The sequence below is a fragment of the Aythya fuligula genome, chromosome 5 (genome assembly GCF_009819795.1).
Source record: "Aythya fuligula isolate bAytFul2 chromosome 5, bAytFul2.pri, whole genome shotgun sequence".
In the NCBI taxonomy this organism is placed as follows: Eukaryota; Metazoa; Chordata; class Aves; order Anseriformes; family Anatidae; genus Aythya; species Aythya fuligula.
The window spans coordinates 64,231,798-64,246,592 of NC_045563.1; the positions used below are offsets into that span (position 1 = coordinate 64,231,798).

Consider the following 14,795-nt stretch of genomic DNA (forward strand, 5'->3'; position numbering starts at 1 on the left):
TGATATGTAAAAACCTTGAGTATATCTGAATGCACTCCATTGTGTATAAGCACATGCATGGGGATGCTCTTGCTAGATAAAAATACATCCAAGGTTTAATGCACCCAGGTTCAAGGGTTTTTTTGTTCTGCTTTGTTGTTTGTTTTTAAATCCTTCCCAAAATGATGTAAGATGTGAATTTCTGCTTTCCTACCTCAGGGTATAGCCTGTGAACCTATGTCAGACAAACAAGCCCTGGGCAAACCTGGGCAAATCAAAATAACAAATTGCTACAGCAAAGAGCACCTACTAGCTTGTACAGTGGGGGCCTCACCTTAACCTTTGCCCCATAATGGTGCCCAAAGAGCAGCAACAGTGTTCCCATAATCATGTTTTAGGCTCTGTTGTAATTTCTGATGGTCCCTGTAAGGTTGTTACAAAAGCTTGGTGTTTCTGGAGTTCCATGGAAGAAGCCAGCCTTTGTTTTAGCAGGTTTGTGCTAATGACTGTTACTATGCAGCTTGCAGCTGGGACACACATCTTTCCTACTTGAGGAAATTTAGATTCTTTAAGCTTCCTTAGTCTATTCTTTAGGATTCTTTACCCTCCTTAGGTTATTGTTTGGTTCAGATCTCAGTATTTGTATATGGGCAGCATGCCTGAAATAGCCTTAAGATGATCTGTCTACATATGCTGAGTTTTCGTTGTGCTTCAACATGCCTCTTTTTCTAGTTAAAAAGAAGGTTTATGAAACAGATGCTGAAGGACAGAACCTGTTTTGCAGGTGTTTACCATATGAAACAGTAATTGATATCAGGGAAACAGAATTGATCATAAAACATTTGTATAAAGTAACTGTAACAGTAAAAACTTACATTGCATAGTTTTGTTCTGTATTTTGAGTAAAACATGAATTAAAACCAGATAATAAAGATATAAGCAGCACTTAAATGTATTTAAGTCAGAATCTGCGTAAAATAAATATACTATCTTTGTTGTGCTAACACCAAAGAATAATAATTGGGTTAGAGAATCTTTTTCCCTCAAAACCATTTAACTTAAAAGTTTAGAGTTGCAGTTTCTGATGGTATATGTAGTATAACACCATTGCTAGGAAAAAAATAATTATTTTCTGAGAAATGGGTTTTACATATATCTGTATTTCTGATCAGTAGTTTGAGTACATGCTGCATATAGATACCTGAAAAAATATGTGTTGTTGTTCATTTGAAATACTTGTGCCCATGTTCTGCAAAATGAGTGCCTGGGGGTTTCAGTGATGCATCCAGGACAGGACTTCTCGTGCAGGTGGCAGAATGGTGCAACCCACACAATTGCAAATTTTCTGTTTAATTTTGTCTGAATTCTGCATTGCAAGAGTGGCCGTATGACAGAGCAAATGCAGGGTGGCCACCAAAAGTGGTGGAGGTGCAGGTGCAGATGTTTGAGCTTCCGTCTCTGGGATTACACATGCAGGCCTCAGGCAGCACCACACGCCTTGTCCATGCCAACGTTGTATGTTTGCATGAATGGAGGCACATGCAAACTGCAGGCTCAAGGGATTGATCTCATTTTTCTGTCAATGATTTAGCATATTCTCACTGTAAAACTGGAAACGTCAGACCAGTAACATCAAGAAACAAATCGGACTATTTTTAAAGTCTTCAACTTTAAAATGTGTGCAGTGTGACTTAATCTGTGTGGCAGATCAAATCCTACTGGTAGATCATTTAGTTTTATTCTTCCTGTGTATGCATCAGAAATATTCACAGCTCGTGCCCATGCTTCCAGCTCTATTTTATTCTAGGCTGGTGCCAGATCTAGCAGGTTAAATCAGCACAGCAGCACACGTTTGGAAGGCTGTTTGAAATGTCTCGTATGACTTCGGTAAAACAAGCTGATAGCATGTACGGTAACCTTGTAAGTTCACAGGCACAGAGTCTCGGTAGGAACTGTTTTGAATTCCACACTTGGCCTGAGAAGTTATTTTGCAGTAGTTCTGTGGAATTCAGCTCTTTATAAAAAATACAGAAAAAGAATTTAGCTGTTTCTATAGAAAGTCTGTTCATGAGGCTTAGTTCAGAAGCGATTTCTGTTCATTGATGTTTCTGTGAGGGTTGTGTGTCTCAAGAAATGCGTTTTCTCTTTGTTACCAATAAAAAAGCAAGTATTTTAGGCAAATGTACTTTGGTGTTTTAACTGGTTTTATAAGCAAAACAAGGGAGAGATTCAGTTGTTACTAGAATCACATAATGTCAATTCCAGGAAAACATGCAAAGAAACCAAACCACCAAAAAGCTGTGTTTCTTCCAGATAGAAATATTTGTATTTAAAATGACCACCATGAGAGCAAAGTGTCTAGTGTGAGTAGAAACTAAGTGGAAAAGCCTATGTGGTCCATAATACAGTCAGTTTCATGTGCAAATGTCACTTACCATAATGATGCTGAGATTTTAGACAATTGTATTAGGGAAGAGAGCAGAAATACTGCAGTTTTTACTGATGATGAAGAAGCGCCAAAGTAAACAAGTACTACAGATGCTGCAGAATCTACTTTTTCATTTCTGATGATGTTTTTAACCTTAAGCAAACAGTAAATGTATTGTAGCCTGCATGCCAAACTAAAGTCTTAAAAGAATTTGCTCTCGGTAAACATAGCAGAATTAGGGCTGTATTGAAAACAGAATTGGGATTAGTAGTATTGAAATGCTAGGAATTTAATTCCTTTCCAATCTCCCTGAGGAACTTGTTCTCAAGCATTAGAAAAAGAGCACTAGGACTTGAATGTGCTGGAAGTTTAAAATTAGTGGTCATTATCTCTCCAATAGGGCAACTAAGCCTCCAAAAAAATAATAATTTTGAGAACATACTGCCTCAAAACACTGTTGGCAAGTGCTTCACCATGTTATTATTGTCAAAAGTTAGTCGTTTTCATTTAATGACTCCTGTACGTCAACTTTGTTTGCTGTATTATGCTGAAGGGTTTCATGTGCGGATGTGAACCTTGCTCTGTACATCAATTTAGGGAGTGATAATTCATGAAATTATCCTAACACTTTTGCTACTCTCAAAATTCTCTGTAGCAATAGAGCTTGTTCCACAAAAAGGAAGCATTAGCCAAGACTTCAGGCATTTGCTTTCATAGGTATGTCTGTACATGCACCATTGCTTTAATTTCCACTTTCTTTCTGTCCTTTCTCCAATTTTTTAAACTTTCTCCTTGGGTAGACACCAGGGATGAACAGTAGTTGTCAAGTTCTCTCATGTGACATTCCTGTTTCCTCCCTGATTGGAGGCAGAAAGGGATAACTTAGCATAAAAATGCAACCTTTCTGCTTCCCAGTGTCTGCAGCTTGTGTCTGGGAGCCTTCCAGAGCTTCCTAATAGCATGGGAAACTCTGTAGAAAGCCAAGTTCTCATATGCACTTAATGCATCATGCATGGGACCTACATGTATTGTTATCTATGAATTTAGCCCAAAACTACCAAAACCTGTGTATGTTTCAGTTCTGACTTAATAGTCTGAACAAACAGTTCTTTTTCCTGCTAATTCTCTTCTTTTCTGTGGTCTAATTTTTTATTGCAGTACTTGAGTAAAATTTCAAATTAACTTCACTATATTTTTCGGTTTGTGTTTCCAGAAGAAGTTCAACAGACATTTTGACAAGCATAAGTTGTGGTTTCAGCCTCAATACTCACCTTGATGAGATTTTCAGACCTGTATTTCATCACATTAGTGATCTACATGGTGAGGGAGGAAAAAGGGTGAATGATGGTCCTCTAAGAATTCCTGTGTTTTCCTCAAATGCTTTTGTTTGGCCTTTTTCGCACTACAGGTAAACAGCTTATGTATTACATCTTAAGTTTTTGAATTGATTACAGAACACAAAACTTATTGTAGTTAATTACTCCATTCAACTTCTGGTCCTCATTGCATTATTTTTAGTGAGTTATGCACAACACTGCAGTGAAATACTGCTGACTCCTCAGAAGAAAGCATATACTTTTCCATGAGTTGCATATCCTTACAGCACCATTTTCCTCTCTGCTGTCAACACAGTCTTAATGCAAAAAAAAAAAAAAAAAAAAAAAAAGTGGTATTTCCAGCAAACCAGAAACTCCAGTAACTAGAGTCTCCTGTGTCATCTGGCCTTTCTGACCGCAGACTGGCTTTTTTTGGAGAACATGAACTGTGACGCAGCAAGGAGAAATGCTCAGCTGATGAGCAAATGTCTGCTGAGATGCTGCTTCTCAGTATGGACAAGATGGGAGCCTTTTGGAAATTCATGTGGAGAAAATCTCATGCCCATAAAAAACAGCCTCAGTCGCGGCTTTGCAGTGTTGAAGGAGGAAAGTTTTAAGCCTGGGGAAGGTCTTTTGGCTGCTCTCTTCCCCCAGAGGAAAGGCAGGGGAAGCCCAGGCCTGCTGTGTGCGTTTGTGTGCTTATGCAACACATGGTTCCACTAGCTTGCATCGAGCTAGAAATGTTTCCCTGCCCTTCACTTTGCCCACAGTGACTCCTGCTGGCTCTGTCCTCTTTACCATATCAGCCCTGGCACTTGCTGATTTTCCTTTTAGGTTGCTTCAGGTATGGTTCTGCTTTTTTAGCTTTTTCTCTTCCTGCTCCCCCTGGCCCTTTCCTTGCTGGGTGGAAACAGCTGAGGCTGTAAGTCTCCTTTCTGTGTGCAGAAAATAAATTAAATTTGAGAGTTTGTGATTGAACTCTTATGAATTATGCTGGAGTTTTAAAGATATTTGTGTTACATGAGCATGATAACAATCTTGTGGTGAGCTATTGAAAAGAGTGGGGAGGAAGTATTGTTTTATGGCTGTTAGGTCAAAGTCTTGCGGTGCTGCGGCAATAATGATGCAAGTGTAAAGCCATGAAGAAAACCTAATCTGGCTACCACACGCTTGGCTGAACTGGCCATAGTGCAGCATTTCACTGACACTTCCACAGTCACCAAGAAGCTATTTGTAATTACTTGAAGTGAAATCAAAAATGCTTTGGCTTTTTGTTAAAAATCTCTCCAGCAGATATGGAAGTTACATAAAATAAGTGTTTTATCTTTTTTTTCTTTTATTTGGTCTCAAATCCTGGGGTGCCTATATACCCAGAAGTCACTGTGTATCTCTGCCTTCCCAAGGACTGGTGAGTGTCACACCTGGACCCCCATGCCCATGTGTCCTGGTAGCCAGGCTGTCTCCTGCCAGCATGCAATTGTGCTCATTAATCAAGGCCTTGAACCTGGAGAGGTGCTGGACATCCTCAACTTCTCTCAAGTCAACGGGAGTTCATAGCACTCAGTTTATTGAAAAATTAAACCTTCTGGAAGTTTACAAACTTATATATAAACTATATATATATACATATAAAATGTTTGTACTTCATGAAACTCTTCAGAAAAGGGCACGGAACATTTGATAAATGAAGTATTCAGAGGGGAAAACAAAAATTTCCTGACTTATTCTTGGCACTACATATTTAATCATGACATTTGTTATAAGAAAATGTACAAACTCTTCACATTGCCAATTTATTTTACCCACAAACCAACAGCAAACTGATGTGTGCACAAAAGTTATTTATTTTGAGCATAGCCAGGGAATTTTAGTGTTCCAAATGCTTCCTTATATCTCCCCATGGGATCTCTTTAATATGTTGTATAATATTTTTCTGTATTAGAGGATTGTAAGATAGACACGGTAGGTCTCTTCGTTACTTAAATATAGTGGTTATGTTTTCTCTTTTCTTCTGTGAAGGAAATGTGAGCAGAGAATGAATAGTTTGTGAACAGTGTTAAATTAAAAAGTGTAACTTCAAAGGCACTTTAACTATTTGTTCTAAAACTGTCAGCCAACAGATGATGTTCCTAGCAAAATAACTAATTATGTGGAAGGTTAGCCAAGCATTGATTTAGTTTTTTTAATTGTTTGGGCTGGTAGATAATTCTTTAATAGCAAGAAAACGAATATATGACAAATCTCAGGACTTGAGTTCAGGTAGACCCACTTCTGAGAACAAGTTTACACATAACCTATAATAATTCTCTTGGAAAATGTGAAATCCACTTGGATATTTTCTTTCAGACCTTGTCTGACTCTGTGACACTCCCCATTAGAGACTTGAGAGAAAGGTTAAGGAAGGATAAGGGAGTACCCCAATGAAAGTATTTTAGTTCTTGCAAACTTATGTTAATTTAGAATAGCTTTGCTTTTACAAAGTGTGAGGGTATTTATCTGGACTATGAGGCACAGTTCAACAGTGATCACATTACTAGGAAAAGACAGCGGAGCTTAGTGGAACAAACATCATTACTTTATATCATTAGCACATGACAGGGTAAGACTCCAAACACGTAACTTCAGTTTTTAGTGTGTGGAGATGAAATTCCTTTCCATGCAGTACAGCACCAAACCATTTCTCATTTTGGCAAGAGTTAGAAAAAGGAGAGTTCTCTGTGGTTACTTGTATACTGTTTCATCAGTTCTGGTGTACCTTGTGATAATGTTTCTGCTTAGCCTGTTGTGTGCATTTGCTTGTGGTAAGTGATGGGGCCAGTTCTGAATTGCTCTGGCTAAGCTGTGCTCTTGTCCCTAGCTTGTACAACAGGAGAAAATTCCCTAGAATAGCGTTGACATTTGGCTGCAGATTTCTAAGGATTCTAAAGACCAAAATGTTGCTAGAGATGTACTTGCTGTGACTTAAATCCTGGTTAGGAAAAGCATCTGATCATTTGTTTTTTCTTAATCCGATGGTTAGCATTTATCACTGAATAAAAATTAAGAAAATTCTCAGACTTCAGGTGAAGCAGGCTGATTTTGAAATAGACTTGTGTGTAGGAGTTCTGTAACAGTCTTCACGAAGTACTTGTCATAACAGTGCAAGTAGGTTTATTTCTAGCACATCTTAAATACCCTTGTCGTCCAACAGTCATATGTTGTGTTGTTATATTTGCATTGGATATGCAATTCATGGGCTTAATTTTCACAGAACCTGCTTTAACATAACCTATGTTTGTATTTTCTAGGAATAACATGCTTGGAAGTACCTGCTAGTGTTGGTTACCTGTACCCTAGCACGAGAGCTCCAGCTTAATCCTTTTGAACACTTCTTCCAGAACATGGAGGAAAACAATGATGAAAAATACAGTCATGCTGGACAGATATTTGAAAACTTTGTCCAAGCATCAACATGCAAAGGTACCATTCAGGCTTTTAATATTCTCACTCGCCAACTTGAATTAGATCCTTTGGACAGCAGAAACTTTTACACCAAACTGAAGTCAAGAGTAACCACATGGAAGGCCAAAGCTTTGTGGAACAAGCTTGATAAAAGAGCAAGTCACAAAGAGTACAAACGTGGAAAATCTTGTATGAACACTAAGGTAAGTGGAAAAGGTCATTTCTGGATTTCATAATTTAGAACCTTTTAAACTTGATTATCTACAAAAGCAAGGTTTCCCCTTAATATACTTGTTGAAACTGTGACCGATACCAAACAATTTTGTCAGACTTTCGGATATTTTTATTCTGGAAGCGTACAGCATGTCAGAGCAATCTTAAAAAGCACCCTATTTTATAGTCTACCTCAATCACAGCAGACAAGTTTTCTGTGCCTCTTTAGACATCAGTGTCGATCAGCCATGAGATGTAAGCTCATAAGTCAGTAGCGTACATTCATTTCAGGCTCACAAGAATTACTTGTATCATTTAAACAGAGTTTTGCAAGGTGCCAGTCATGACATAGTCAGCAGGCTCCCCCATTTGCTGTTTGGTGCATGCTGTAAGACACCAGAGCTGGTCAAATGTGTTTCAACAGCACTAAACTGTTCTTTGGAAACTGCTTCGTGGAGTATGGGGAGATCTATCTTTGTCACCTAGCATTGGTTCTAGTTGCTAAATAACAGGAAAAGAAAATCCTGCATTATTTAAGGATTTAAACACTTGCATGTAAATGCTTTTTAGCAAACACAATGTGGATGATTGGTACTTGGTAGTTACTGAAAGAGGTGGTCTGCTTGGTGGTGAAAAGAGCACTAGGAGACTAAAGAAGGACAGGAAATGATCTTCTCTTCAGCAGAGCATGAAAATACTGTATTTTGATAGAGGGGACCACTGAAAGTTGGTATAACTCTTGTTAAAACTGAACAAAATACTTTAGCTCATGCTATCTTACTCCAACTATGCTGTGACTGATCATTCTTAATAGCTTTGTCTGAGAGCAATTCACTTATTTACTATCTAATGATAGCTACAAGTTGCTCCAAGAAGGTCTGGTTTTAAGAAGTTACGTGACTGTATTGCAGTAGAAGAGAAAGGAAGGACACCCTTGGGGGTACCTAGACACCAACCAGTGGAGGACTTTTTAGTTTGAACTATCACTGAAGTATTATTTTCTGGAATCAGTAGACAGTGATGACGATTTCTCTTGTTTGAGTCATTGAAATGTTTCATTTTTAATAATCTCTCTATTATTAACTTTTTATAATGTAATACGTGTACAGCATGTTTCTTTAGAAAACAAAGAATGCCATTACATCTGTTTGCACTGCTTTCCTGACTGCCTCTGTTTTTTCCTTTCCTTTTACCCATCACTTCCCTTTTTGACCTGTGCTTCCTCCCTCCCTTTCTGACCTCTTGAAAAGGCTTAAACATGTCATTGAGCATCTGTGTGATAAAAACAGGAAAGGGGAGGAATGAAAATGTGTATGGCGTTTAACAAATTATAGGAGATAATCCACATACACCTCACCTGCATATACAGTCCCAAGTCCAAATTTCCGTGGTTAGCTTGAGGAAATATTTGCAACACAAAGAGGTTTTAAGATCCACATGAAGTATAAAATGAAACCCTGCTCAATCAAGTGTAACATCACAAAGCCAGGGCCTGGTTCTGCAAAGTCCTTCAGCCAAGTGATTAATTTCTATATATGGTGAGAAGACTCATGAAGTCATAGTGCATAAAATACAGCTTGTGTAAAGCTTTACAAGGTTGTCAGGTAAGAGGCTAATCAACACGTCCAGCAGTGTTGAAAGTATGGTATTTCTGCCCTTTGAGAGTAAAGATTTGTTTTTAATGACATGGTGTAAATATTTGTAGAAATTAACAGACATATCTATGCTGTACGTATGATCAAATTGCAAATGAATATAAAATGTCTGTGTATGAACAGTATGCATATAGATGTTCATGGTGAACATGGTCTATGCCTGGACCTGCAATTCAATGTGTCATCACTGATTTAATGAGAGAAACATGAATCTTCAGATTGCTGCAAATGAAAGCAGTAACCACAGTCTGTGGGCCCTGTGGGGATATCTAGCAAACATTCCTCACACGTGAATCAGTCTGCTGTGAAAGCCTATCTATGTAACATGAATGAGAGGAGACACGTTGCAAGGCAGCAGACTCCCTGAACATTGCTGTGAACATTGCACTGGCAGCCCCACTTGCAGATAAGGAATTCTCAGAAATGCTGGTAGACCCAACCAAAAAAGCAGCGCAAAGACATCAGGCTACAGTATGCACAGAATGATTTTCCTTTGGTGCAGCTGGTGATTTTCAGTTTTTTTTCCTTGCATTTTATGCCAGCTACCATTTTTAGTAGAGGAGCAGGCAAACAGAAATTTAGCGGATAAAATCCTGACAGTTGGGCCCAGTGCTCACCTCACCAGTGGAGTTGCCGGACCTGGCTGAAGTGATGAGTTGGAGTAAAAAATTTTTATTGTTAAAGCAGCATCACAAAATAAGCTCTTTGTAATTGCAGTTCTGTAAACAGAGCCAAGCTAATCGTCATCATTTAAAAATAAAAAAAAATACTTTAAGGCTTTGTGTGAGGTTGGGCCATGAGTGCTGTAGCTGATTCAGCAGCTCACAGTTCTTCTCAGCTATGGTTTTGCAGTCTGACTTCTTACAATCTTCCCCATCTTTGAAGGAGACATCAGAATGCAATCGGAATGTAAACTACTCCTTGTGGTGTGTGTCTGCTGTTTTTTTGTTGTTTTTTTTTGTTAGTTTTAAATCAGAAAACAAGAACCTGCTGCCTCACCCAGTAGCTTGTTACTTTTTGCACAGTATTGAAGAGCAAAATGCTGTACTTCCTGATTGTTGGTGCTTGTAAACTCTTCAGCTACACTTAGGTTACTCTCATTGGAGTAACAATATACACAAGTTTCCTACGTACAGAATGTTCCACTCCAACTAAATAACAAGAACCCATTGTCTTAACTGCTCTTGAAGAACACTGCCAAATACAGTTTTCAGAGTTTCTACAGTGATATGATTTTGAGCTGGATGAGTAAAAACAGTTGAACCATTTTCAAGAAGTTCAAACCCACTGCTATTTCAGAGCTGACTTATTGTGGACTTTAATTTTTCCTTTCTTTCTTTGTAGAAGAAGCCAAAATAAAAGCAAAACAATGCAGAAAAGCATGCTGAAAATTGTGGCAAAAAGCAACTTTTTTTTTTGAGGCTGTAGGAATCCTTCTGTTTGATGAACATTTAACATACATAGATCTACTTCCTTCCATGACAAACATGTAGAATGGGAATTGATACTATTCTGAATTGCTGTTTCTGGACTTGGCATTTGCACAGTTCACCAATATTACTGGAAAAGAGAAATCTGTGCTAGGTAGCCAAAACTAGAAATCCTTCTGTGATTTTTCACATTTATCTGGAAAAAGAGCAAAAATTTATTCTCCAGGTAAAGTTTCTCCATGATTTTCACCTTTTACTAGCAAATTCAGAGGAATGCATTCAGAATCTGTAATTATTATTTCTTTCTTTGTGAAGTAGAACATAGCTAGACAATTGGAAAAAAATATTGTTCACTGTGCTAGCAGTTCGAATGTCTCTAAATTTTTTAATGTACACAACATGATACGGTAAGAAGTGATATGGTAAGAAGCAAAAGTTCATCCAGCTAGTTGCAGAGTGTATTCACTAGCCTTTTCAAGTCATATGACATTTAACTTGGGCTCTAAACATTGGTTTTGAACCTCTCGGTATGGAGGAGGTTCTTTACTTCAAACACTTGATATACTGTCAGTTTACCTGTGTAAATGATACAGATATGAACACGTGCATATAAAGCAGGCCCTCAACTGATGTTTGAGATATGTATGCATATGTATTGGAGGGCAGGACTTGGTTTATGCTGTACGCCTGAAATTCTGGCTCTCCCATGACTGCAGATTTGTGCTTGAGAAGAGCCGAGATTACTGCATGTGAAAACATCCCAGACTTGCACTGAAGGGAGGTGTTGATTCTCTAAAGCATGTAGATGTGGTGGTGTCTTTTTCCTCCACTCCAAGTACATATGCTGTTTTTTTTTATTTTGTTTTGTTTTGTTTTTCAAAACAGATGCTTGCACTCGAGAAGAACTAAGGCTTGTTTAAGGAGCTATTCTGTAATTATCAGTTGGCTCGGTAGCTTGTAGCATTTGTCTCTGTGTGAACCTGGCTTTGGGTGGTGGTGGATGTGGATGGGGTAGCAGCAGCCTCCTGTGGGCTTTGGGCTCCTGAGTGCTGCAGACCCCATGTTTGGCACTATCTGGGCAGAGGATGGTACAATTCGAGCTGCTGGTTTTAAGGCCTAAGTAGGTAATGTTAGCATAAAGCAAGTAAATAAAACTGAGCTAGAAACTTTTAAGTGTTGTGTGTGTAAATATATATGCACGTACATTTAAAAGTATACGTGTGGATATGTGTTTAGATAGCATGCAGATTCCTGCAAAGCAGATGGAACAGTCTTGAACTCTGTCCCTGGTGGCTTCAGTAGTTTCCCTTGTTCCTGGATGTGGTCTTTCAAATCTTGATTTATAATAGATTATGGTCCTGTCCAAAAACTGTTGTTGGGACACTAACTGCAAGAGAATGACTTAAAAATTATTTATGACTACATTTCCAGGGTTTGCATAAAACCACAGTAGTTCTTCTCAGGTAGTGCCATGTGCTGTCCATCCTTCCCAGCCTTGGTGTGGTGTTGGCAGCTCTGCTGTGTGGGAAGGTTTTGTGGGCTCCTCTGGTGGGGTGATGGTTTAGTGAGGAGGTGTAAGAAAGGAGAGCCTGTGGCTTGAGGGGAGTTGGGGGGCAGGGTGTGAGTCAGCTGAGAAGGAGCTTGGGACAGAAATGGGGATGGAGACCGGAGGTTTTGTGCATTACTCAGCGCTAGCTCAGAGCCTTGTCTCCCTGTACTAACCACACTGGTACACGCGCAAATGATAAAATGGGATTGTCTTTATCTGCCAAACTCCTTCCGTTCTTTTTCATATTGTTCTCATTTCCAAAGACTGTCAAATGTAGGTTTTATTAACTCTCAAAGCATTCTTCATCTGTTTTTTTCCTTCCCACAGAGTTGAGAAAACAAGAGGTAAGTCCAAGCTGTGCTGGGTGCTGCCATGTTACATAGCTGTAGGCTAAGCAGCAGAATGAGGAGTGGATACCAGGTTCTCTCCTTGTTATTAAGTAGAAGTTGGCTTCCTGTAAGTCCTCAGTTTACAAACATCCTAATTGGTAGTCTTGTTCCTGGTAGTGAATGAACTAGGTTGGCTTCTGGATGTCTTCCTCTCCCCTCTCTCCAACTTCTTCTGAAGTGCCAAACAAATACTCTTCTCTTCATTAATCAAATCACCCAGCATGTGTAAAGCTGCTGGTAGTGTGGCTTCCTACATTTTTTCCTGAAGCATGGGCATTTGTTAATCCTTCAGCAGTAACTCGTATTTTCAGCCAGGTTTCTCCTGTGCTGTACATAGTGGTAGAGAATCCAATGAGGTTGTGTGCTCAAACATTGTGATTGTGGCCCTTGCAACAAATACTGTTTTTTGTTTTTTGTTTTTTTCTGAAAAGCATAGTTGAACTGTAAGATGAAAGAAGGGAGTGCCAGCTGTGCTTCAACTCAACAATATCCTTATAATGAAAACATTAACCTGTTTATTCTTTTAAAGAACAAAGATCCAGATGGTACATCCCTTTTGCTGTACATACTAGTCTCTTCAGAATAATAATTTAAATGGGGAGATTTCCAAACCTGATAATTAGGGTTCATAATGAACACACCAAACTTATCTAAGATTTATTAGGTAGCATCGCTAACTCCCTTATCATAATAAAAATGCATTCCTCTGAAGGTCATAGAACTTGAAACTAGAAGTTGAGTACCATACTTATAGGAAGTTTAGTGAATGAAAGTTTGTGATTTATCACAAAACCACATTCAGCTGCAACCTCCTCACCTTTATGCCTTATGTCTTCTGGCAGTTGTTATTTTGATTTTTCTGTATTAAACCTTACCAGGATATAAATGCATAGTGCTTAGAGACTAGAATCCAGGACTATTGAGCAGTTGGGGATATTAAGTGCCATGTATTCTGCTGCCTTGAAGTGGCACTCGGGTGTTTGGTATACTAAGATAAGCTACTTATTTTGGTAATTGTGCTTCTTTGCTTTTTGGCTTTTAGGACAGGACACCTAAGTTTAGCACTGGATCTCCAGTGTAAATTTATTTTTAGAAATTTTAACAAGCAACTTTTATAGATATTTCAAAGTAGTGGAAGGTATGGGAGTAATGTGAATATAAGAGGTAAGGAAGATTGGTTTGAGGTGGGGGCTAAAATCAGAAAACCACCTTTGGCTGTTCAGCAAAACCAGTTGTTGAACACTGTCTACACATTCTTTGTTTCTCAGGATTTTTAGAGAGCAGAAGTGGAAGCTCGGGTGATGACAGGACACAGCAGACAGCGTTCTTTGAAAACAAACCAAAATATTTGACTCCTTGAACAGTGTTTTAAACTGTCAGATTGGGCCAAATTGCGTCAGCAAAGGCAAATGTTTGGCATGTGATTTGGTAATGAAATCACTTTATTATCCTACAGACGCTTCCACAAATGCACTGTTTTTCAGCTTAATCAGTCATGAAAAACAGTGAACTCTGGCCAAAGTAACATAGTCAGACAGCCTAAATAAGATTTTTTCTGGCATTTGGGAATTTAAAGATTTTTTGCTTGCAGGATAACAGTAGCTTTACATCTGTCCCTTAACAGCAGCATGCTAGTCCTCTGTCGCTTGCTAATGGTTTTGAAAGGAACTGACAGAAGGGAATTGTCCCACCCTGACCTGATTTCCTAGATATTTTTGTAAAGATTCCCACTGGGAGTGGCACCCAGTTACTTTCACACAAAACACAGCAGTTGTCACTGCAAGTGGCTTAATTAAGTTTAAATGAAACAAAAGGTTATGGCAAGATGGCAGGGCGTGTTCCCACAGCTGGGGCTTTGTAGTGCTTTTGGATCTGCATGTGTGAAACAGCCGTACCATGTGCGCCCACCAGGTAGGGCTGTGTGCTGGGCGAGGGGTACTCCCACACAGCCCCCCAAGCCCCTCCGTGCTGGGTCAGGTCCCAGAAGCTCCTGGCTCTGGAGAGGGCCCCAGGTGCCAGATTTGGTTGTTACGGGTTTGTTGTTAGCGACGCTTCCAGCTCTGCTCTGGCAATGTTTGTGTACTGATAAGTGAGGAAATGCATAACTTTTGCTACCAAGAAGTGATTAAACACTTGGCTGCTAAAACCCAGAGCTCAGACAATAAAGCAATTTCCTGTCTCCTGCGGCTCAGGTCCTTTCTGAGGTTCCCATGTCTGTTTAGAGAACCAGTTTTACACCGATGCTAGCAAGAGTTTGCTGTCAGACTGGGGAAATGCATTAAGGGTCATTTCAGTGATTCCTATTTTTGATTAGTATTAGTCTTACTTAATAAAAATTTCAGTGCTGAATTGAGGGGGTGCTGATGTGGCCAAGATGGAATGAGCTGTAGGTGCT

General features: G+C 39.2%; 1 protein-coding gene across 7 annotated transcripts in view; it reads left to right on the forward strand.

Moving 5' to 3' along the window:
- MICAL2 (microtubule associated monooxygenase, calponin and LIM domain containing 2) overlaps positions 1 to 14,795 on the forward strand; it is an 84,369-nt gene that overhangs the window by 25,116 nt on the left and 44,458 nt on the right. For all 7 annotated transcript variants that reach the window (XM_032187897.1, XM_032187896.1, XM_032187900.1 and 4 more), the window contains exon 3: positions 7,011 to 7,367. In XM_032187897.1, the coding sequence (XP_032043788.1) occupies positions 7,104 to 7,367 (264 nt within the window). In that variant the 5' untranslated portion in view covers positions 7,011 to 7,103. The remainder of the gene's footprint in view (positions 1 to 7,010; positions 7,368 to 14,795) is intronic.